General features: G+C 46.5%; 1 protein-coding gene across 1 annotated transcript; it reads right to left on the bottom strand.

Moving 5' to 3' along the window:
* Positions 1 to 5,555: 5,555 nt before the first annotated feature.
* LOC138646050 (uncharacterized) lies at positions 5,556 to 26,355 on the bottom strand. The gene is made up of 5 exons (XM_069735521.1): positions 25,378 to 26,355; positions 17,629 to 17,667; positions 16,773 to 16,955; positions 15,980 to 16,111; positions 5,556 to 6,158 (listed from the first exon to the last, which is right to left on the bottom strand). Exons 1-5 carry the CDS (start codon positions 25,652 to 25,654, stop codon positions 5,881 to 5,883), a joined length of 909 nt encoding a protein of 302 aa, XP_069591622.1. The 5' UTR covers positions 25,655 to 26,355; the 3' UTR covers positions 5,556 to 5,880.
* Between the last annotated feature and the right edge of the window lie 241 nt (positions 26,356 to 26,596).

Below are 26,596 nucleotides of genomic sequence, written 5' to 3'. Positions count from 1 at the left end.
TGGGCAGTGTTATATACTTTGTGGGCTGTGTTATATACTGTATGGGCTGTGCTATATATTACGTGGGCTGTGTTATATACTGCATGGGCTGTGTTATATACTGTGTGGGCTGTGCTATATATTACGTGGGCTGTGTTATATACTTCGTGGGCTGTGTTATATACTGTGTGGGCTGTGCTATATGTTACGTGGGCTGTGTTATATACTGCGTGGCTGCTATATACTACATGGGCAGTGTTATATACTACGTGGCAGGGTTATATACTACGTGGGCTGTGTTATATACTGCGTGGGCTGTGTAATATACTGCGTGCCCTGTGTTATATACTGCGTGGGCTGTGTTATATACTGTGTGGGCTGTGTTATATACCACATGGGCTGTGTTATATACTGCGTGGGCTGTGTTATATATTACGTAGGCTGTGTTATATACTGCGTGGGCTGTGTTATATACTGTGTGGGCTGTGTTATATACTGCGTGGGCTGTGTTATATACTGCGTGCCCTGTGTTATATACTGCGTGGGCTGTGTTATATACTGTGTGGGCTGTGTTATATACCACATGGGCTGTGTTATATACTGCGTGGGCTGTGTTATATATTACGTGGGCTGTGTTATATACTGTGTGCCCTGTGTTATATACTGCGTGGGCTGTGTTATATACTGCGTGGGCTGTGTTATATACTGCGTACCCTGTGTTATATACTGCGTGGGCTGTGTTATATACTGCGTGGGCTGTGTTATATATTACGTGGGCTGTGTTATATACTACATGGGCTGTGTTATATACTGCGTGGGCTGTGTTATATATTACGTGGGCTGTGTTATATACTACGTGGGCTGTGTTATATACTGTGTGGCCTGTGTTATATACTGCGTTGCCTGTGCTATACACTATGTGGCCTGTGCTATATACTATGTCGCTGCTTTATACATACATACATATTCTAGAATACCCAATGCATTAGAATCGGGCCACCATCTAGTTCAATATAAACACCTAATGGACATGCTCACACCGTGCATTCAGCTGGAAGGGACAGGATAAAAGTCAGGAAGCGGCTGCCATGTAACCCACCCAACGCGTGTCGTCACATCATTGACTTCATCAGGGGTAAAGTAGTGTGGTATATGGTATTTATACACTCACAGATTATAGAACATACACGTACAAACCCAAGTCCGCGCACCTGCCAAAGGAATAGAATCTGGCGACTGTGCAATGCCTTCCCCAAAACAAAGGCCCCTCAAGGCGCAGAACGCATGCTAGATTTAGGCACATAGCCCATTAACAGTCCCAACCACATTTAGCAATACTAAAGTATATGTCGAGGGGGCACAGGTTGGACCAAAGGGCCACCAATAATAGTTTAAACCCGACCAGTTTTTACCCCTCCAGAAAGAGGGAAATATCATCGCCATCAGAAATAATGTTTATATCCGCTACACCAATGTTTTTACATAGATGTTATTATTTTAAGGACCAAACAACCCAAATTAATTTTCACAATCAATTTGAGCTTGTAGTATGGGCCCCTCTGCACGCCCTACATTGGGGACCAATCAGTTTAAGGCTATCCACGCACCAACCGTCTGAATTAAGGAGCGCTTCTGCCTGTAATGTTTGTCTATCAATATGACACAAAGAACATAACTAGGGTACATCAGAAAGGGCCTTTTGTTTAGTTTTACCCCAGACATGTGCAGTAACGGCGCAAAGAAAATTGATGAAAATACAGTCACCAAGGTAATTTCGAAAGCTAGTTTCACATTTGCGTTTAAATCCGCAGCATTTAAAACGCATCCGCGAGTGGTGAAAAAAAACGCATGTAAACGCGTACAAACGCTGCGTTTTTTAGACGCACGCGTTGTCGCATGCGGTTAAAAAATCGCCACGTTTGTACGCGTTTACATGCGTTTTTTCCTGCATTTGCGCTTTTGGTACGCATGATGAGAAATTTCACAAGAAAAAAATCAAGATCCAGACACCGCCAATGGGACTACAGAAGGCGTGTATTATGACGAAACGCAGAACGGTATAAATTGCCCACCAAAAGAAATTCATGAATAGCTGTTTTTTGTTCATTCTGCTTCACAAAAATCGGAATAAAAAGCGATCAAAAATGTCACGTGCCCGAAAATGTTACCAATAAAAATGTCAACTCGTCCCACAAAAAACAAGACCTCACATGACTCTGTGGACCAAAATATGGAAAAATTATAGCTCTCAAAATGTGGTAACGCAAAAAATATTTTTTGGAATAAAAAGCGTCTTTCAGTGTGTGACGGCTGGCAATCTTAAAAATCCGCTAAAAAACCCGCTATAAATAGAAATCAAACCCCCCTTCATCACCCCCTTAGTTAGGGAAAAATTAAAAAAATGTATTTATTTCCATTTTCCCATTAGGGTTAGGGCTAGGGCTAGGGTTAGGGATAGAGCTAGGGTTAGGGCTAGGGTTAGAATCTCTTTATCACCTTGATGGTGGCTTAGGGGTAGGGTTAGGGTTTGGATCCCTTTATCACCTTGATGGTGGGGGGTGGCTTATCAGTGTCTAGACTTGTTTTTCTCTATTGAAATGCATGCGTTCAAAAACGCAACCAAACGCATGTGCTTAAAAACGCATGCGTTTACATAGACAGCAATGCGTTTTTTTTACGCACAACCGTGCGCAATCGAACGCATGCGTTTCCTGGCGGCAAATAGACGCCTCTAGAAATTACTACATGTTGCATTTCCGCAAAACGCGAACAAAAAAAAATATATGCGGTACAAACGCTGCGGCAAAAAACGCAAATGTGAAACCAGCCTAAGATGGCAGAAAGGAGACTACTTCCCTATATGATGTTAAAGTTGCTTGTAGTAACCAGTGAACAGAAGTTCTTCATTCTGTCGAACAGGTGTGAGGCTCCGTAGCTTGTATATCCATTTGGATTCACACCTCAGTAGTTGCTTCGTTACAGTTCCACCCCTAATAGTCATATTGATACCCTCTAGTCCCATAATTCTTAGGCCTCTGATGCTACTTTTATGAGGGTCCAAAAAAATGTGCCGCCACCGAGGTTATTGTCTTTCCCTTTTTCCCGATCCTGTTTTGCTGTTGTAATATTGGAGATATGTTGCTGGCTTCTCCTCCTCAACTCCCGAGTTGTTTGGCCCACGTATAGTTTTGGGCAGTCGCAGAGGATCACATACACAACGTAGCAGAGATGGTGCAGCTCTCCACGGGTAGAGCTAGGCCCCGGGGCAGTTAAGGAGTTAAATGTAATGATGGTGGTCGTAATGCAGGGCAGGTGGCGCAGCAATAATTCAGAGGACACCGCAGGGTGCAGTTTCCACACTTTACTCACATTTCTTGTAAGCAGTCACCAGCCGGGTGCTGTGTCTTCCGGGTTTGTGGTCCAGTCAGCTCTCAGGTAGTTTGGGGTACACCGTGTCAGAACCCCCTTATGTTCCTTCCCTGGCTGTCTCACTGCGCTGGCTCCCTCCTCTCCTGCCCTGAGCCTTCACACACAGTGTCCCAAGCCAGCAGCCCCGGATCTTGTTGGGCGATGTCCTCTTGGTCCCCTTGACCCTATGTGGCTGCCTTTTCAGCGAGTGTGTGTGGTTGTGGTAGTGGCACGTACAGATACCACAGCCTCCGGTTGGCTAGCTGAGCCTTTTAGTTCTTCACTAGTTTGGGGGCTGGTTCCCCCACTACGACCTGGTCCCTCCACCCAACTATGGTTGGCGTGGATTCTGGTCCCACGGGTGGATTCCTCACTACCCGTGCCCCTAGGACCCCTTCTCTCTTCTTTCTGTCAGGAGCTTCTCTTTCTCACGTCTGCTCTGCTCCACTCCTCCCCATTCACAGACTGACTAACTTTCTAGACCTTTCCTGACTCCTCCTACTGTTTCCATGACAACTCAAATCTCTCCACCACACCCTCTACCTAGTTCCTCCCTGGCCTTGAGAGGTCTGGTGTTGGATGTAAGTGTGTGGGTTCTGGGTAGTGCCCCCTCCTTACCTGAGAGCGGAGCACCACACCTCGTCCGAGGTGCAGTATCTCTGTGGTGACTGGACCTCAAGGGCGCCACAGTATCTTGTATGATTGTAATATTTGGTCTCCCGGGAGCCGCCGGCTTTCAGTCAATGGTGCATGGAGCAGTTACAGTCACTGCTCACTATACTGTGAGTGGCAGCTATCAGTACGCACCGGCACTTTGATTGACAGCTCACTCCGCAGTGTGTATGTGTAAAATGTGCTGTCAATCAATGTACTGTCAATCATTGAGCTGTCAATGGAGTGATTACTGCAGCCGCTCACTGTACACTGAGCTGCTACTGTGGTCGCTGCGTGCACACCCCATGACTGAAAGCTGGCGGCTCCTGGGAGGATAGTACGATGGTCGGAACAGCATTTTAATGTTATTTACCTGCTGAATAACCCTACATTTGTAGGTAAATAGCGTTTTTGCACGTGACAGGTTCCCGTTAAATCCTCCAATGGCCCAGTGCCCATTGGATCACCCCAGTGACATCTGATCATTTCTCCTTATATTGTCAATTTTTTTAAGTATATCTTAACAACCATCTGTTATATGAAAGGAATTACCTAAGATTAAAAAAGCAAGGCTGCTTTCCTCCAGACACAGCGCCACTCCTGCCAATGGGTTGTGCCTGGTATTACAGTTCAGCTCCATTGATGTTCAGGAATAAAGTAGTCAGGATTTTTTTTTATCTTAGGCATCGCCTTTAATGTACTGGCATATAGATACTGTATAAATTATACTGTAGAAATGTAAAAAAACTGACTGGCACTGACGATGGTTGATGGGCAGACATTATTTGGCCAAATTTTATGCTAAGCGTCTCAAAATTGTACAGAATTAAAGTAACAGAAATTGGAAATATTAAGTAGTGCAGAGCTGCAATCAAGCTTCACCCATGGTCATCAGCAGTCCCAGAAAGTATCCACACTAAGGTGCTGCCTGGGTCCTCACCCATCGCTGAGCTGCAATCAAGCTTCACCCATGGTCATCAGCAGTCCCAGAAAGTATCCACACTGAGCTGCTGCCTGGGTCCTCACCCATCGCTGATCTGCAATCAAGCTTCACCCATGGTCATCAGCAGTCCCAGAAAGTATCCACACTGAGCTGCTGCCTGGATCCTCACCCATCGCTGAGCTGCAATCAAGCTTCACCCATGGTCATCAGCAGTCCCAGAAAATATCCACACTGAACTGCTGCCTGGGTCCTCACCCATCGCTGAGCTGCAATCAAGCTTCACCCATGGTCATCAGCAGTCCCAGAAAGTATCCACACTGAGCTGCTGCCTGGGTCCTCACTGGTCTCCTCTTCTGGTGTGGTTGACACATGAGCGCTGCAGCTAGTGATTGGCTGCATAAGTCATGGACCAACAATGAGAGGATCGGCAAGGAATTGGTAGGTGCGTATGTGATTTCAATTCTCCGAAGATCTGGGTGGCAGCTCAGTGTAGATCCTTTCTGGGACTGCTGCTGACAGTATCGAGCATGGTGGTAAATAACAGCACAAAGGCAAACGATCTGTTCTCCTTCATATTTTTATTGTAGAATTTTGCCTGTTGATAATAAGTTAAAAATAAAACGGAACCATGAGCTTCAATTAATGGAATTACAAGGGTTTGCACATCTTAGTAATTACAAGATTTTTTGTAAAATTGTTGCCCTCAGATTATTAGAATTCCCAAGACTCTGCGTTCCTCCCTGACTACAGAGATTTGAGGTTGGGCAGAGTCTGTTGTGCCTCGGATGGTGTCCGCCTCATAACTTCTGGAAGGTCTTGTACTAAAGGATCGCGTAAGCAACAGCAATGCGGGGTAATGGTGCTTCAGGCACATGAAAGCGTCGGCATTGGGCCGTCTACTTCTGTCCTTTGATATTTGCTTTCAGATTCTTAATGACTACCGGGTTATTTTTCTGCAAAATTGAGAGAAACGCGTCATTATCTCCAGGACCCCAGGATCTCACATAACCGTAGAGTTCTCTCATTTTCTCTTGGCTGGTGTCTTTTTTTCGGATGATATCGTATTGTTCCTCTGTCAGTAACCCTTCATCCAAAAGATCGTCCAGAACGGAATCCACGTCAGTGATGTTGCTAATTAACTTGTTTCGATTTTCAATCACAAAATGTTTCTTATCTGCAGTGAAGATACAAGGATTGTGTCACTACAAGAAGACCTGATATTATCAAGGATTTCGATAGATATTTTTCAAAATTTGTGAACCCTAGGACATTGCATGTAGAGAGGAGGGAACCAATCGCCATGTTGGGGCTCTGCGCCGTTCAGTGAGTTTTTGATCAATAAGTTATGTAATGTACTTTCTCAGGAGCACATCACTCCTCTGCCTCTCCACAGCCAACTGGGGGGACTGGTGCGCTCCTGAAGATTGACAGCTCAGGTCTGCAGCGCAGTCGCACTGATGATCTGAGTTGTATGTTCTCCCATGTAGCTGGCAGAAGTAGTTTTGCCTCTGCAGCATTGGAGAATGTGCAACCATCGTCAGATGCAAAGAGCTTGTAAGCACTGCGCTCCTAGACTAGGAAACTGACCGTCTCTGATAGCTACCATTGCAGGCTAGGTAATGAACAGTAAACTCTAAAATTAAAAATCCCACTTTCTCGAGAACAAAGAGGATTTTTAATAAGAGGAAAGTTGCAAAGTTTGTTGTTTTTACAAGCACTTTGCAACTTTAAGCTCTGTTCACATCAGCATTTTCAGAGACATTTCTCATGTAACTTCCACTACAATAGCACCCACCAGAAAACCTCAGACCCTGAAAGACAATGCAGCTGCTCGACGTCTCTGCTTAAAACTGGTCCCCATGAGCCAACAGTGGCGGAGTCAGGAGGAACTTTGAGTGGAGTCAGTGCACAATGCACAGAAGACAGAAACAGCAGCCCCCGTGTCACAGAATATATATGCTCCAGCCCAAGGTCTCCTGTGATGTATATGCTCCAGCCCAATGTCTCCTGTGATGTATATGCTCCAGCCCAATGTCTCCTGTGATATATGCTCCAGCCCAATGTCTCCTGTGATGTATGCTCCAGCCCAATGTCTCCTGTGATATATGCTCCAGCCCAATGTCTCCTGTGATGTATATGCTCCAGCCCAATGTCTCCTGTGATATATGCTCCAGCCCAATGTCTCCTGTGATGTAAATGCTCCAGCCCAATGTCTCCTGTGATGTATATGCTCCAGCCCAATGTCTCCTGTGATGTATGCTCCAGCTCAATGTCTCCTGTGATGTATGCTCCAGCCCAATGTCTCCTGTGATATATGCTCCAGCCCAATGTCTCCTGTGATATATGCTCCAGCCCAATGTCTCCTGTGATGTATGCTCCAGCCCAATGTCTCCTGTGATATATGCTCCAGCCCAATGTCTCCTGTGATATATGCTCCAGCCCAATGTCTCCTGTGATGTATGCTCCAGCCCAATGTCTCATGTGATGTATATGCTCCAGCCCAATGTCTCCTGTGATGTATATGCTCCAGCCCAATGTCTCCTGTGATGTATATGCTCCAGCCCAATGTCTCCTGTGATGTATATGCTCTGTTATGATAAGGTAATTCAGTACCACAATGGACATAGAGGTCAGAGCACATACAGTGACCTGACAATAACCCAAAAACATAGAACGAGCTCTGAGACGTGGGAACTCTGCTGACCGCAATCCCTAATCCTCTCCAACCACACTAGAGGCAGCCGTGGATTGCGCCTAACGCTCCCTATGCAACTCGGCACAGCCTGAGAAACTAGCTAGCCTGAAGATAGAAAATAAGCCTACCTTGCCTCAGAGAAATACCCCAAAGGAAAAGGCAGCCCCCACATGTAATGACTGTGAGTTAAGATTAAAAGACAAACGTAGAGATGAAATAGATTTAGCAAAGTGAGGCCCGACTTTCTGAACAGAGCGAGGATAGGAAAGGTAACTTTGCGGTCAACACAAAACCCTACAAAAACCACGCAAAGGGGGCAAAAAGACCCTCCGTACCGAACTAACGGCACGGAGGTACACCCTCTGCGTCCCAGAGCTTCCAGCAAGCAGTAAAAAACAAATAGACAAGCTGGACAGAAAAAAACAGCAAACAAAATAGCAAAGCAAAACTTAGCTATGCAGAGCAGCAGGCCACAGGAACGATCCAGGAGGAAACAGGTCCAATACTAGAACATTGACTGGAGGCCAGGATCAAGGCACTAGGTGGAGTTAAATAGAGCAGCACCTAACGACTTCACCACATCACCTGAGTCAGGAAACTCAGAAGCCGCAGTACCACTTTCCTCCACCAACGGAAGCTCACAGAGAGAATCAGCCGAAGTACCACTTGTGAACACAGGAGGGAGCTCTGCCACAGAATTCACAACAGTACCTCCCCCTTGAGGAGGGGTCACCGAACCCTCACCAGAGCCCCCAGGACGACCAGGATGAGCCACATGAAAGGCACGAACAAGATCAGGGGCATGGACATCAGAGGCAAAGACCCAGGAATTATCTTCCTGAGCAGAACCCTCCCACTTAACCAGATACTGGAGTTTCCGTCTTGAAACACGAGAATCCAAAATCTTCTCCACAATATACTCCAACTCCCCCTCCACCAAAACCGGGGCAGGAGGATCAACAGATGGAACCATAGGTGCCACGTATCTCCGCAACAATGACCTATGGATACGTTATGTATGGAAAAAGAATCTGGAAGGGTCAGACGAAAAGACACAGGATTAAGAACCTCAGAAATCCTATACGGACCAATGAAACGAGGTTTAAACTTAGGAGAGGAAACCTTCATAGGAATATGACGAGAAGATAACCAAACCAAATCCCCAACACGAAGTCGGGGACCCACACAGCGTCTGCGATTAGCGAAACGTTGAGCCTTCTCCTGGAACAAGGTCAAATTGTCCACTACATGAGTCCAAATCTGCTGCAACCTGTCCACCACAGTATCCACACCAGGACAGTCCGAAGACTCAACCTGCCCTGAAGAGAAACGAGGATGGAACCCAAAGTTGCAGAAAAACGACGAAACCAAGGTAGCCGAGCTGGCCCGATTATTAAGGGCGAACTCAGCCAAAGGCAAAAAGGACACCCAGTCATCCTGATCAGCAGAAACAAAGCATCTCAGATATGTTTCCAAGGTCTGATTGGTTCGGTCGGTCTGGCCATTAGTCTGAGGATGGAAAGCCGAGGAAAAAGACAAGTCAATGCCCATCCTACCACAAAAGGCTCGCCAAAACCTCGAAACAAACTGGGAACCTCTGTCAGAAACGATATTCTCTGGAATGCCATGTAAACGAACCACATGCTGGAAGAACAATGGCACCAAATCAGAGGAGGAAGGTAATTTAGACAAAGGTACCAAATGGACCATCTTAGAGAAGCGATCACAGACCACCCAAATGACTGACATCTTTTGAGAGATGGGAAGATCTGAAATAAAATCCATAGAGATATGTGTCCAAGGCCTCTTCGGGACCGGCAAGGGCAAAAGCAACCCACTGGCATGAGAACAGCAGGGCTTAGCCCGAGCACAAATCCCACAGGACTGCACAAAAGAACGCACATCCCGCAACAGAGATGGCCACCAAAAGGATCTAGCCACTAACTCTCTGGTACCAAAGATTCCAGGATGAACAGCCAACACCGAACAATGAACCTCAGAGATAACTTTATTCGTCCACCTATCAGGGACAAACAGCTTCTCCGCTGGGCAACGATCAGGTTTATTAGCCTGAAATTTTTGCAGCACCCACCGCAAATCAGGGGAGATGGCAGTCACAATTACTCCTTCTTTGAGGATACCCGCCGGCTCAGATAAACCCGGAGAGTCGGGCACAAAACTCCTAGACAGAGCATCCGCCTACACATTTTTAGAGCCCGGAAGGTACGAAATCACAAAGTCAAAACGGGCAAAAAACAACGACCAACGAGCCTGTCTAGGATTTAACCGCTTGGCAGACTCGAGATAAGTCAAGTTCTTATGATCAGTCAAGACCACCACGCGATGCTTAGCTCCTTCAAGCCAATGACGCCACTCCTCGAATGCCCACTTCATGGCCAGCAATTCTCGATTGCCCACATCATAATTTCGCTCAGCAGGCGAAAACTTCCTGGAAAAGAAGGCGCATGGTTTCATCACCGAGCAATCAGAACTTCTCTGCGACAAAACAGTCCCTGCTCCAATCTCAGAAGCATCAACCTCGACCTGGAATGGAAGCGAAAAATCTGGTTGACACAACACAGGGGCAGAAGAAAAACGACGCTTCAACTCTTGAAAAGCTTCCACAGCAGCAGAAGACCAATTGACCACATCAGCACCCTTCTTGGTCAAATCGGTCAATGGTTTAGCAATACTAGAAAAATTGCAGATGAAGCGACGATAAAAATTAGCAAAGCCCAGGAACTTTTGCAGACTTTTCAGAGATGTCAGCTGAGTCCAATCATGGATGGCTTGGACCTTAACAGGGTCCATCTCGATAGTAGAAGGGGAAAAGATGAACCCCAAAAATGAAACCTTCTGAACACCAAAAAGACACTTTGATCCCTTCACAAACAAAGAATTAGCACGCAGGACCTGAAACACCGTTCTGACCTGCTTCACATGAGACTCCCAATCATCCGAGAAGATCAAAATGTCATCCAAGTACACAATCAGGAATTTATCCAGGTACTCTCGGAAGATGTCATGCATAAAGGACTGAAACACTGATGGAGCATTGGCAAGTCCGAATGGCATTACTAGATACTCAAAATGGCCCTCGGGCGTATTAAATGCAGTTTTCCATTCATCGCCTCGCTTAATACGCACAAGATTATACGCACCACGAAGATCTATCTTGGTGAACCAACTAGCCCCCTTAATCCGAGCAAACAAATCAGATAACAACGGCAAGGGGTACTGAAATTTAACAGTGATCTTATTTAGAAGGCGGTAATCTATACAAGGTCTCAGCGAACCATCCTTCTTGGCTACAAAAAAGAACCCTGCTCCCAATGGCGACGATGACGGGCGAATATGCCCCTTCTCCAAGGACTCCTTCACATAACTGCGCATAGCGGCGTGTTCAGGTACAGACAAATTAAACAGTCGACCTTTTGGGAATTTACTACCAGGAATCAAATCGATAGCACAATCACAATCCCTATGCGGAGGTAGGGTATCGGACTTGGGCTCATCAAATACATCCCGGTAATCAGACAAGAACTCTGGAACCTCAGAAGGGGTGGATGACGAAATAGTCAGAAATGGGACATCACCATGTACCCCCTGACAACCCCAGCTGGACACCGACATGGATTTCCAATCCAATACTGGATTATGGGCTTGTAGCCATGGCAACCCCAACACGACCACATCATGCAGATTATGCAACACCAGAAAGCGAATACCTCCTGATGTGCAGGAGTCATGCACATGGTCAGTTGGGTCCAGTACTGAGGCTTATTCTTGGCCAAGGGCGTAGCATCAATTCCTCTCAATGGAATAGGACACTGCAAGGGCTCCAAGAAAAACCCACAACGCTTAGCATATTCCAAGTCCATCAAATTCAGGGCAGCGCCTGAATCCACAAATGCCATGACAGAATACAATGACAAAGAGCAGATCAAGGTAACGGACAGAAGAAATTTTGACTGTACCGTACCAATGGTGGCAGACCTAGCGAACCGCTTAGTGCGCTTAGGACAATCAGAGATAGCATGAGTGGAATCACCACAGTAGAAACACAGCCCATTCAGACGTCTGTGTTCTTGCCGTTCAACTCTGGTCAAAGTCCTATTGCACTGCATAGGCTCAGGTTTAAGCTCAGGTAATACCGCCAAATGGTGCACAGATTTACGCTCACGCAAGCGTCGACCGATCTGAATGGCCAAAGACATAGACTCATTCAGACCAGCAGGCATAGGAAATCCCACCATGACATCCTTAAGGGCTTCAGAGAGACCCTTTCTGAAAATAGCTGCGAGCGCACCTTCATTCCATTGAGTGAGTACGGACCACTTTCTAAATTTCTGACAATATACCTCTATCTCATCCTGACCCTGACACAGAGCCAGCAAATTTTTCTCTGCCTGATGCACTGAATTAGGTTCATCGTACAGCAATCCGAGCGCCAGGAAAAACGCATCGATATTACTTAATGCAGGATCTCCTGACGCAAGAGAAAAAGCCCAGTCCTGAGGGTCGCCACGTAAAAAAGAAATAATGATCCTAACTTGTTGAACTGGGTCACCAGAGGAGCGAGGTTTCAAAGCTAGAAATAGTTTACAATTTTTGAAACTCAGAAATTTAGTTCTATCTCCAAAAAACAAATCAGGAATAGGAATTTTTGGTTCTAACATAGAATTCTGAACCACAAAGTCTTGAATATTTTGTACTCTTGCCGTGAGCTGATCCACACATGAAGACAGACCTTTAATGTCCATCGCTACACCTGTGTCCTGAACCACCCAAATGTCTAGGGGGAAAAAAAGGCAAAACACAGTGCAGAGAAAAAAAAATGGTCTCAGAACTTCTTTTTTCCCTCTATTGAGAATCATTAGTACTTTGGGCCTCCAGTACTGTTATGATAAGGTAATTCAGTACCACAATGGACATAGAGGTCAGAGCACATACAGTGACCTGACAATAACCCAAAAACATAGAACGAGCTCTGAGACCGCAATCCCTAATCCTCTCCAACCACACTAGAGGCAGCCGTGGATTGCGCCTAACGCTCCCTATGCAACTCGGCACAGCCTGAGAAACTAGCTAGCCTGAAGATAGAAAATAAGCCTACCTTGCCTCAGAGAAATACCCCAAAGGAAAAGGCAGCCCCCACATGTAATGACTGTGAGTTAAGATTAAAAGACAAACGTAGAGATGAAATAGATTTAGCAAAGTGAGGCCCGACTTTCTGAACAGAGCGAGGATAGGAAAGGTAACGTTGCGGTCAACACAAAACCCTACAAAAACCACGCAAAGGGGGCAAAAAGACCCTCCGTACCGAACTAACGGCACGGAGGTACACCCTCTGCGTCCCAGAGCTTCCAGCAAGCAGTAAAAAGCAAATAGACAAGCTGGACAGAAAAAAACAGCAAACAAAATAGCAAAGCAAAACTTAGCTATGCAGAGCAGCAGGCCACAGGAACGATCCAGGAGGAAACAGGTCCAATACTAGAACATTGACTGGAGGCCAGGATCAAGGCACTAGGTGGAGTTAAATAGAGCAGCACCTAACGACTTCACCACATCACCTGAGGAAGGAAACTCAGAAGCCGCAGTACCACTTTCCTCCACCAACGGAAGCTCACAGAGAGAATCAGCCGAAGTACCACTTGTGACCACAGGAGGGAGCTCTGCCACAGAATTCACAACAATGCTCCAGCCCAATGTCTCCTGTGATGTATATGCTCCAGCCCAATGTCTCCTGTTATGTATGCTCCAGCCCAATGTCTCCTGTGATGTATATGCTCCAGCCCAATGTCTCCTGTGATGTATGCTCCAGCCCACTGTCTCCTGTGATGTATGCTCCAGCCCAATGTCTCCTGTGATGTATGCTCCAGCCCAATGTCTCCTGTGATGTATGCTCCAGCCCAATGTCTCCTGTGATATATGCTCCAACCCAATGTCTCCTGTGATGTATATGCTCCAGCCCAATGTCTCCTGTGATGTATGCTCCAGCCCAATGTCTTCTGTGATGTATGCTCCAGCTCAATGTCTCCTGTGATGTATGCTCCAGCCCAATGTCTCCTGTGATGTATATGCTCCAGCCCAATGTCTCCTGTGATGTATATGCTCCAGCCCAATGTCTCCTGTGATGTATGCTCCAGCCCAATGTCTCCTGTGATGTATGCTCCAGCCCAATGTCTCCTGTGATGTATATGCTCCAGCCCAATGTCTCCTGTGATGTATGCTCCAGCCCAATGTCTCCTGTGATGTATGCTCCAGCCCACTGTCTCCTGTGATGTATGCTCCAGCCCAATGTCTCCTGTGATGTATGCTCCAGCCCAATGTCTCCTGTGATGTATATGTTCCAGCCCAATGTCTCCTGTGATGTATGCTCCAGCCCAATGTCTACTGTGATGTATGCTCCAGCCCAATGTCTCCTGTGATGTATGCTCCAGCCCAATGTCTCCTGTGATGTATATGCTCCAGCCCAATGTCTCCTGTGATGTATATGCTCCAGCCCAATGTCTCCTGTGATGTATGCTCCAGCCCAATGTCTCCTGTGATGTATGCTCCAGCCCACTGTCTCCTGTGATGTATGCTCCAGCCCAATGTCTCCTGTGATGTATGCTCCAGCCCACTGTCTCCTGTGATGTATGCTTCAGCCCAATGTCTCCTGTGATTTATGCTCCAGCCCAATGTCTCCTGTGATGTATATGTTCCAGCCCAATGTCTCCTGTGATGTATGCTTCAGCCCAATGTCTCCTGTGATGTATGCTTCAGCCCAATGTCTCCTGTGATGTATGCTCCAGCCCACTGTCTCCTGTGATGTATGCTCCAGCCCACTGTCTCCTGTGATGTATGCTCCAGCCCACTGTCTCCTGTGATGTATGCTCCAGCCCAATGTCTCCTGTGATGTATGCTCCAGCTCAATGTCTCCTGTGATATATGCTCCAGCCCAATGTCTCCTGTGATGTATATGCTCCAGCCCAATGTCTCCTGTGATGTATGCTCAGCCCAATGTCTCCTGTGATGTATGCTCCAGCCCAATGTCTCCTGTGATGTATGCTCCAACCCAATGTCTCCTGTGATGTATATTCTCCAGCCCAATGTCTTCTATGATATATGCTGCAGCCCAATGTCTCCTGTGATGTATGTGCTGCAGCCCCAGTATGTCCTATATTATGTACATACAGAAGTCCCGGCATCTCCTATGTGACATAAATGCTCCAGTCCCAGCGTCTCCTATGTGATGTATATACTGCAGTCCCAGCATCTCCTGTGATGTATATGTTCCTGCTCCAACGTCCCCAATGTGATGAATACACAGCAGCCCCACTGTCTCATATGTGATGTATATACAGCAATCCCAGCATCTCCTATGTGACAAATATACTCCAGTCCCAGAGTCTCTTACATGATGTATATGCTCCTGCCCCAGTGTCTGCTATGTTTTGTATATCAGTCGTGGTGTCTCCTATGTGATGTATACAGCATTTTCAGTGTCTCCTATGTGATGTATACAGTAGATCTTCCACTGCTTGAGATCCACAAATGTAACATGAGCAGTGATGACTTTCCTCCTGTGAGGAGACCTGCCATGTAATATACATCTGTGTTCAGTACATCTTACTGCTCCGAGTCCTTTACAAAACTTGTAATTGCAAAGAGTCCATACCACCTACCATCACAGCCGCACCAAAAAGAGGCAACTCCAGTCTTCACATGGGGGGGGGGGGTAATTAATTGTTTGACCAAATAAAGCAGGATCATATTCAAGCTAATAATTTTCTGTGCCCCCGAATGATGGTACAAATATCCGAATGGCCCTTGGTAGAAAAAAGGTTCCTCACCCCTGTTTTAGAGCAACACCCTGTAGGACCCATTATTTGGTGACCTTCTCAAAGATATTTGCCGACCACTGATGGTTCTGCGGAAGCTGCTGAGCGCGGCTGAGCTGCGCTGTCCGTACCTCCCATTTGTCAAATTTCTAAACAGAGTAGCTCAGCCGCGCTCAGATGTTCCCGTAGGTCGTCTTAGGTGCCTGGATAAAGTAATTCTCCTCTCGGCCATCACAGGCTGAGATGGTAATAAGAGCTTCACACCGGCCAGTCACTTTAAGAAGAGACTGGGCTCTGACCATAACGTGTCCTCCTATTTGTCTGATGGATATATCTGTCCCATGTTTATCCTCTCCCGGGTCTAGATGCAAAACACAACATAAAAACACTAATACAATGTCACAAAACATGTAAAGTGACACAACGGTGACGTTCTTCCTTGAAACAGTCCCGTTTAGCGCTCAGGTCATTTACCGCTTGTCTTTGATTTTCTTGCTCTTTTTGGTTTCTCATCTTCCTCTCTCAGCTCCTCTGTTGCTCGTTTGCCGCCTGCGGCTCCACCGGAGGTTTCCGCTTTTACTGCTGACTGCTCAGTGGCTTTTGCCTCTGTAAAAACATAAATGTAACCTGCTCATAACTCCATGAATAACATCGTCATCTGCAGTTATGTGTCCAGCAGAAGAGGTCACATCTGGGGAACGCCTGTATATTAAGGGCCGTTAAAAGATAGGCGATCGGCTACGTGCAGACCGATCTGCTGACACTTCATTGCCGGTGCAGACAGTATGACTTCACTTCTACGTGCACAGAATAGTCATAAAGAAAGTCGATCTGTGTGCGTGGAACATTATGTTGGCGGCAGTACATCCCCTCCCCCCCCCCGTTTATGTTGGCGGCAGTACATCCCCCCCCTGTTTACACAGAACGTGCTGCCAAGAACCATGATGTGTAAACCACCTTATAAATCGTTTTGGCCTGGTGAATGAACATTTTGCTCTCTTATTGGGTCACTGCCGACTTGTTTAGAAAGACCAATAATCGGGAAGGAGATTCCTTGAAATTCTCGTTTCTCAAATGGACCCTAGGAATGAAATTACATTTCCGTAATGTGAACACTGCGTGATCGTGACCATTATACAGCCGCCCATCAGCTGTTTAGGCCAGCCTAAGAACGCTGTTTCCCGACTCTCAGCCTGTCGAAATGGAGTCAGTCCTGACCTACATCACTTTGTTATTCCGCACCACCCAATGCTGCACGGCTGGTTACCGCTTTTTGGTTTCCTTCTTCTCTTAGGTTTGGGTTGTTCGCCAGGTTGTTGGCTCGTCCCCGGCTCACATCCCGTATGAGCCTCCATAGGTTTCACGGTCACCGTCGGCTTAGAGATTTTTCCTACTTTCACGTTCTGCTTCTGATCCGCTCCGCTGACCAATCCGCCACTCGTCCCAGAAGCTTCATGCATGAAATAGAGGTAACACAACAAACGTCATAACAAAGAAATCAACAATTCACACAAATCATGATTTGTCCTTGTTGTCGCTGGGTCCCGCACATCCACGTAACCCAGTTCCAGTCTTGGGCGCCGTTCACATTGCGTGTGAGTCCTTCGTCTACTAAACACATCGGGAGAGTAATCTGAAACATATGATTTGCACTAAACTCTCCTTTTTATTTACAGTTTTTTTTATTTGTTGTCATTTTTTTTTATGTTCATCGATAAGGGGGTGTTTTTTTTTGTTTACCAGTTGATTATGGCCAATTTTTTTTTTTTTGCACAAATTTACTCCATTTTCCCTTCTCCTGGTGTAATTTTATGTACGCCTGAAATTTTTGTGCAAACATTATTCAATATTTTTCATAGAACATGCAACTATTTGCTCGAAGAAGGCACAAAAATGTAATCCACAACATTTTTTTTTATTTTGTGCAAAATTTATCAACACCGTGCAACATTTTGAAGAATTTGGAGCAAAAAAATGACAACAAGGAACACAAATAAAAAAGAGAAAAGTAACTAAAAAAAAAAAAAGATAGTCTTAAACCCTGAAACACCATGGATCGTGCTCCCCACCTTCTGGACCTTTGGTGTCTGCCCCCAATTTCAGTGGTCTACTATGACACTTACCGGCCTCTGATTTCTTTGGACGCTTCATTACATTTTTATCTGGTGAGATAAAAGCAACACATTACCTTACTGCCATGTTGTGGTCCGGCAGATGGACCCCCAGTCGTCCCACGGTAGGGGGGCTGTATATGGGCTCACTAGACTCTTACCAACATTACGGACCGTTTCTAAGTGAACTCCATTGCCATATGCAACATGGTCCAGGACTGGGTTAACGGTGACTGGCTGCCATTTATTACCCGTAACACCGTTGCAGTGGAGAAACCACCTAAACTGCAGGTTCACTGAGCTGAGGCCTTGTTAAAATATGGTAATCTGTACTACAATGTTATACTTTGCCCTGTATTTATATATATGCCGAGACCACTGTACAACAGATCATGGAAAGACCTGCAGGGAGAAGTGCCCGGGTCAATCGTGCCCAGACAGGATGCCACTGGGCAGCTGATGTGGAATATGACATGATGAGAAAGAAGAGCCTAAACAGTTAGCACACTGAGCTGCTGAGTCGTGGAGATAGCCTTATAGCATGTATGGCCTTGCACAGAGAACTGGATTCTCTTGTGTTACTTCGTAGACAGAAGAGACACTTGGAGATGATCTGTCAAGCAGGAGAGGATGTCTACACCACAGAAAGATGGGGCAAGTATGGGGCAACACTTGACGACGGTTGTGGCATTCTAGGGAACTAGTGAGGGTCAAAGAGGAACATGTAAGAAGCTCTATCATCTCGCACTGCAGTTGATGTTGTCTGCCCGGGTGGAAGCGATAATTACTCCTGGATGAACGCGCTGCCATTACAGAGGAAGGGTGAAGATTGCCACCACAGAAAGGAGCACAGAGGCTTATTCTTGACTGTGAGAATTGTCACACAATAAGTATTTGAGTGCTTATTCCTGAGAGATAAGGGCCTGTGTGTGAGTGCAATAACTGAAAGCGTGAGGGACAAGAGCGTGCACATTGCCAGACAAGAGGTGGTACTGCTGCCAAGAGAGGTGGTGCTGCTGCCAAGAGAGGTGGTACTGCTGCCGAGAGAGGTGGCACTGCTGCCAAGAGAGGTGGTGCTGCTGCCAAGAGAGGTGGTGCTGCAGCCAAGAGAGGTGGTGCTGCTGCCAAGAGAGGTGGTGCTGCTGCCAAGAGAGGTGGGGCTGCTGCCAAGAGAGGTGGCCCTACTACCAAGAGAGGTGGCACAGCTGCCAAGAGAGGTGGTGCTGCTGCTGCCAAGAGAGGTGGTACTGCTGCCAAGAGAGGTGGTGCTGTGTTATGGCTGGCAATCAGGCAACACAGCGTGCAGTAATCAGCGCACATACAGAGATCTGGCAATAACCCAAAACAATAGGACGAACTCTGAGACGTGGAATCTCTGTAGACTGCAGTACCTGATCTATCCTCACACAACTGGAAGCAGCAGTGGATTGCGCCTATCAACTACCTATGCAACTCGGCACTGCCTGAGGAGCTGACTAGCCTGAAGATAGAAATACAAGCCTGACTTACCTCAGAGAAATACCCCAAAGGAATAGGCAGCCCCCACATATAATGACTGTTAGCAAGATGAAAAGACAAACGTAGGAATGAAATAGATTCAGCAAAGTGAGGCCCGATATTCTAGACAGAGCGAGGATAGCAAAGAGAACTATGCAGTCTACAAAAAACCCTAAAACGAAAACCACGCAAAGGGGCAAAAAGACCCACCGTGCCGAACTAACAGCACGGCGGTGCACCCCTTTGCTTCTCAGAGCTTCCAGCAAAAGATAATAACAAGCTGGACAGAAAAAAACAGAAAACAAACTAGAAGCACTTATCTAGCAGAGCAGCAGGCCCAAGGAAAGATGCAGTAGCTCAGATCCAACACTGGAACATTGACAAGGAGCAAGGAAGACAGACTCAGGTGGAGCTAAATAGCAAGGCAGCCAACGAGCTCACCAAAACACCTGAGGGAGGAAGCCCAGAGACTGCAATACCACTTGTGACCACAGAAGTGAACTCAGCCACAGAATTCACAACAGTACCCCCCCCTTGAGGAGGGGTCACCGAACCCTCACCAGAACCCCCAGGCCGACCAGGATGAGCCACATGAAAGGCACGAACAAGATCTGGGGCATGGACATCAGAGGCAAAAACCCAGGAATTATCTTCCTGAGCATAACCCTTCCATTTGACCAGATACTGGAGTTTCCGTCTAGAGACACGAGAATCCAAAATCTTCTCCACAATATACTCCAATTCCCCCTCCACCAAAACAGGGGCAGGAGGCTCCACAGATGGAACCATAGGTGCCACGTATCTCCTCAACAACGACCTATGGAATACATTATGTATGGAAAAGGAGTCTGGGAGGGTCAGACGAAAAGACACCGGATTGAGAATCTCAGAAATCCTATACGGACCAATAAAACGAGGTTTAAATTTAGGAGAGGAAACCTTCATAGGTATATGACGAGAAGATAACCAAACCAGATCCCCAACACGAAGTCGGGGTCCCACACGGCGTCTGCGATTAGCGAAAAGCTGAGCCTTCTCCTGGGACAAGGTCAAATTGTCCACTACCTGAGTCCAGATCTGCTGCAACCTGTCCACCACATAATCCACACCAGGACAGTCCGAAGACTCAACCTGTCCTGAAGAGAAACGAGGATGGAACCCAGAATTGCAGAAAAATGGAGAGACCAAGGTAGCCGAGCTGGCCCGATTATTAAGGGCGAACTCAGCCAACGGCAAAAATGACACCCAATCATCCTGGTCAGCGGAAACAAAACATCTCAGATATGTTTCCAAGGTCTGATTGGTTCGTTCGGTCTGGCCATTAGTCTGAGGATGGAAGGCCGAGGAAAAAGATAGGTCAATGCCCATCCTACCACAAAAGGCTCGCCAGAACCTCGAGACAAACTGGGAACCTCTGTCAGAAACAATATTCTCAGGAATGCCATGTAAACGAACCACATGCTGGAAGAACAAAGGCACCAAATCAGAGGAGGAAGGCAATTTAACCAAGGGCACCAGATGGACCATTTTAGAAAAGCGATCACAGACCACCCAAATGACAGACATCTTTTGAGAAACGGGAAGGTCAGAAATGAAATCCATCGAAATATGTGTCCAAGGCCTCTTCGGGACCGGCAAGGGCAAAAGCAACCCACTGGCACGTGAACAGCAGGGCTTAGCCCTAGCACAAATTCCACAGGACTGCACAAAAGCACGCACATCCCGTGACAGAGATGGCCACCAGAAGGATCTAGCAACCAACTCCCTGGTACCAAAGATTCCTGGATGACCGGCCAGCACCGAACAATGAAGTTCAGAGATAACTTTACTAGTCCACCTATCAGGGACGAACAGTTTCTCGGCCGGACAACGATCAGGTTTATTAGCCTGAAATTTCTGCAACACTCTCCGCAAATCAGGGGAGATGGCAGACACAATGACTCCTTCCTTGAGGATACTCGCCGGCTCAGATAACCCCGGAGAGTCGGGCACAAAACTCCTAGACAGAGCATCCGCCTTCACATTTTTAGAGCCCGGAAGGTATGAAATCACAAAATCAAAACGAGCAAAAAATAACGACCAACGGGCCTGTCTAGGATTCAAGCGCTTGGCAGACTCAAGATAAGTAAGGTTCTTATGATCAGTCAAAACCACCACGCGATGCTTAGCACCCTCAAGCCAATGACTCCACTCCTCGAATGCCCACTTCATGGCCAGCAACCCTCGGTTGCCCACATCATAATTACGCTCAGCAGCAGAAAATTTCCTGGAAAAGAAAGCACATGGTTTGAACACTGAGCAACCAGAACCTCTCTGTGACAAAACCGCCCCTGCACCAATCTCAGAAGCATCAACCTCGACCTGGAACGGAAGAGAAACATCAGGTTGACACAACACAGGGGCACAGCAAAAACGACGCTTCAACTCCTGAAAAGCTTCCACGGCAGCAGAAGACCAATTAACCAAATCAGCACCCTTCTTGGTCAAATCGGTCAATGGTCTGGCAATGCTAGAAAAATTACAGATGAAGCGACGATAAAAATTAGCAAAGCCCAGGAATTTCTGCAGACTTTTTAGAGATGTCGGCTGAGTCCAATCCTGGATGGCCTGAACCTTAACCGGATCCATCTCGATAGTAGAAGGGGAAAAGATGAACCCCAAAAATGAAACTTTCTGCACACCGAAGAGACACTTTGATCCCTTCACGAACAAGGAATTAGCACGCAGTACCTGGAAAACCATTCTGACTTGCTTCACATGAGACTCCCAATCATCTGAGAAGATCAAAATGTCATCCAAGTAAACAATCAAGAATTTATCCAGATACTCACGGAAAATGTCATGCATAAAAGACTGAAAAACAGATGGAGCATTGGCAAGTCCGAACGGCATCACCAGATACTCAAAATGACCCTCGGGCGTATTAAATGCCGTTTTCCATTCATCTCCCTGCCTGATTCTCACCAGATTATACGCACCACGAAGATCAATCTTAGTAAACCAACTAGCCCCCTTAATCCGAGCAAACAAGTCAGAAATCAATGGCAAGGGATACTGAAACTTAACAGTGATCTTATTAAGAAGGCGGTAATCAATACACGGTCTTAGCGAACCATCCTTCTTGGCTACAAAAAAGAACCCTGCTCCCAATGGTGACGACGATGGGCGAATATGTCCCTTCTCCAGGAACTCCTTCACATAACTGCGCATAGCGGTGTGTTCAGGTACGGACAAATTAAATAAACGACCCTTAGGGAATTTACTACCAGGAATCAAATCGATAGCACAATCACAATTCCTATGCGGAGGAAGGGCATCAGACTTGGACTCTTCAAATACATCCTGAAAGTCCGACAAGAACTCTGGGATGTCAGAAGGAATGGATGACGAAATAGACAAAAATGGAACATCACCATGTACTCCCTGACAACCCCAGCTGGTTACCGACATAGAGTTCCAATCCAATACTGGATTATGGGTTTGTAGCCATGGCAACCCCAACACGACCACATCATGCAAATTATGCAGTACCAAAAAGCGAATAACTTCCTGATGTGCAGGAGCCATGCACATGGTCAGCTGGGCCCAGTACTGAGGCTTATTCTTGGCCAGAGGTGTAGCATCAATTCCTCTCAACGGAATAGGACACCGCAAAGGCTCCAAGAAAAATCCACAACGTTTAGCATAATCCAAATCCATCAGATTCAGGGCAGCGCCTGAATCCACAAACGCCATGACAGAATATGATGACAAAGAGCACATTAAGGTAATGGACAAAAGGAATTTGGACTGTACAGTACCAATAACGGCAGAGCTATCGAACCGCCTAGTGCGTTTAGGACAATTAGAAATAGCATGAGTAGAATCACCACAATAGAAACACAGTCTGTTCAGACGTCTGTGTTCGTGCCGTTCTACTTTAGTCATAGTCCTGTCGCACTGCATAGGCTCAGGCTTACTCTCAGACAATACCGCCAGATGGTGCACAGATTTACGCTCGCGCAAGCGACGACCGATCTGAATGGCCAAGGACATAGACTCATTCAAACCAGCAGGCATAGGAAATCCCACCATTACATCCTTAAGAGCTTCAGAGAGACCCTTTCTGAACAAAGCCGCTAGTGCAGATTCATTCCACAGAGTGAGTACTGACCATTTTCTAAATTTCTGACAATATACTTCTACATCATCCTGACCCTGGCATAAAGCCAGCAGATTTTTCTCAGCTTGATCCACTGAATTAGGCTCATCGTAAAGCAATCCCAGCGCCTGGAAAAATGCATCAACATTACTCAATGCAGAATCTCCTGGTGCAAGAGAAAACGCCCAGTCCTGTGGGTCGCCGCGCAAAAAAGAAATAATAATCAAAACCTGTTGAATAGGATTACCAGAAGAATGAGGTTTCAAGGCCAAAAATAGCTTACAATTATTTCTGAAGCTCAGGAACTTAGTTCTGTCACCAAAAAACAAATCAGGAATCGGAATTCTTGGTTCTAGCATCGATTTCTGATCAATAGTATCTTGAATCTTTTGTACATTTACAACGAGATTATCCATTGAGGAGCACAGAGCCTGAATATCCATGTCCACAGCTGTGTCCTGAAGCACTCTAATGTCTAGGGGAAAAAAAAGACTGAAGACAGAGCTAAGAAAAAAAAATGATGTCAGGATTTCTTTTTTCCCTCTATTGGAAATCATTGAATGGCTCCTTGTACTGTTATGGCTGGCAATCAGGCAACACAGCGTGCAGTAATCAGCGCACATACAGAGATCTGGCAATAACCCAAAACAATAGGACGAGCTCTGAGACGTGGAATCTCTGTAGACTGCAGTACCTGATCTATCCTCACACAACTGGAAGCAGCAGTGGATTGCGCCTATCAACTACCTATGCAACTCGGCACTGCCTGAGGAGCTGACTAGCCTGAAGATAGAAATACAAGCCTGACTTACCTCAGAGAAATACCCCAAAGGAATAGGCAGCCCCCCACATATAATGACTGTTAGCAAGATGAAAAGACAAACGTAGGAATGAAATAGATTCAGCAAAGTGAGGCCCGATATTCTAGACAGAGCGAGGATAGCAAAGAGAACTATGCAGTCTACAAAAAACCCTAAAACGAAAACCACGCAAAGGGGCAAAAAGACCCACCGTGCCGAACTAACAGCACGGCGGTGCACCCCTTTGCTTCTCAGAGCTTCCAGCAAAAGATAATAACAAGCTGGACAGAAAAAACAGAAAACAAACTAGAAGCACTTATCTAGCAGAGCAGCAGGCCCAAGGAAAGATGCAGTAGCTCAGATCCAACACTGGAACATTGACAAGGAGCAAGGAAGACAGACTCAGGTGGAGCTAAATAGCAAGGCAGCCAACGAGCTCACCAAAACACCTGAGGGAGGAAGCCCAGAGACTGCAATACCACTTGTGACCACAGAAGTGAACTCAGCCACAGAATTCACAACAGTGCTGCTGCCAAGAGAGGTGGCGCTGCTACCAAGAGAGGTGGCACTGCTGCCAAGAGAGGTGGTGCTGCTGCCAAGAGAGGTGGCACTGCTGCCAAGAGAGGTGGTGATGCTGCCAAGAGAGGTGGTGCTGCTACCAAGAGAGGTGGCACAGCTGCCAAGAGAGGTGGCGCTGCTACCAAGAGAGGTGGAGCTGCTACCAAGAGAGGTGGTGCTGCTGCCAAGAGAGGTGGTGCTGCTGCTGCCAAGAGAGGTGGTGCTGCTGCCAAGAGAGGTGGTGCTGCTGCCAAGAGAGGTGGTACTGCTGCCAAGAGAGGTGGTGCTGCTGCCAAGAGAGGTGGTGCTGCTGCCAAGAGAGGTAAGAGAGGTGGTACTGCTGCCGAGAGAGGTGGCACTGCTGCCAAGAGAGGTGGTGCTGCTGCCAAGAGAGGTGGTGCTGCTGCCAAGAGAGGTGGTGCTGCAGCCAAGAGAGGTGGTGCTGCTGCCAAGAGAGGTGGTGCTGCAGCCAAGAGAGGTGGTGCTGCTGCCAAGAGAGGTGGTACTGCTGCCGGGAGAGGTGGCACTGCTGCCAAGAGAGGTGGTGCTGCTGCCGAGAGGTGGCCATGAGAAGGGACCAAGACCAGCATTAACGAGATTGTGTCTGTGTGAGGAGAGTGTTCTGAATGTTATCTGGTTGGAGCTTGTTGCCTCTAGCAGACATTGTGTAGAGAAATTTGTTTCCTTTCACTGAGTGAAATCCACTTGAACTATTGCAGACATCTATCTACTTCATCGAATCAGAGTGAGGAGACCACTTCTCACCTCCTTGGAGATCTTTCTGAAGTTCGATCCTCATCTGATTTTTGTTCATGTTCTTCAGACCTTCTATGACCTTTTTTGGCCCGTGCCTCACAGTGTAGGCCTCGATGATGATGTCGGCCACCTCCATTGCAGTTTTCCCTTTGAGATCTTCCATCTGGATTTTGTTACATCCTTGAGGAGCTTGAAGACCACAGAGGGCCCCAATGAAGGCGTCTAGGCCGGCATTAGTCAACTGTTTCAGATGTTTTGCCAGAATTTTTGCAGTATCTTTACTCATAGTTGAAAAATTACAAGTCCTGAAATCAGTGGAAAAAAAAGAAAAAATCAGAGTTCAGTGACTGAGGAGCACAGAAGAGAGAGGAACATTGCTCCCCAAGACATCTGTGCGGGAAGCAACAGCTCCGATGTTCTAACAATTGGAAATAGTACACGTCTGGTGGAAATTCTCATTCACATCCTAGAAAAATGTTATTTTGTAACACAGTGATCACTCTCTGAGTACAGATAATGTAGTAGATGTCACCTGCAGTCCTATGTAACACCACAGATAACAGTGATCACTCTCTGAGTACAGATAATGTAGTAGATGTCACCTGCAGTCCTATGTAACGCCACAGATAACAGTAATCACTGCCTGAGTACAGATAATGTAGTAGATGTCACCTGCAGTCCTATGTAACACCACAGATAACACAGTGATCACTCTCTGAGTACAGATAATGTAGTAGATGTCACCTGCAGTCCTATGTAACACCACAGATAACAGTGATCACTGCCTGAGTACAGATAATGTAGTAGATGTCACCTGCAGTCCTATGTAACACCACAGATAACACAGTGATAACTCTCTGAGTACAGATAATGTAGTAGATGTCACCTGCAGTCCTATGTAACACCACAGATAACACAATGATATCTCTCCGAGTACAGATAACGTAGTAGATGTCACCTGCAGTCCTATGTAACACCACAGATAACACAATGATATCTCTCTGAGTACAGATAATGTAGTAGATGTCACCTGCAGTCCTATGTAACACCACAGATAACACAGTGATAACTCTCTGAGTACAGATAATGTAGTAGATGTCACCTGCAGTCCTATGTAACACCACAGATAACACAGTGATCACTCTCTGAGGACAGATAATGTAGTAGATGTCACCTGCAGTCCTATGTAACACCACAGATAACACAGTGATAACTCTCTGAGTACAGA

This window comes from Ranitomeya imitator, chromosome 7, assembly GCF_032444005.1.
Source record: "Ranitomeya imitator isolate aRanImi1 chromosome 7, aRanImi1.pri, whole genome shotgun sequence".
Lineage (NCBI taxonomy): Eukaryota > Metazoa > Chordata > Amphibia > Anura > Dendrobatidae > Ranitomeya > Ranitomeya imitator.
This window is presented reverse-complemented; position numbering and strand designations above follow the sequence as displayed.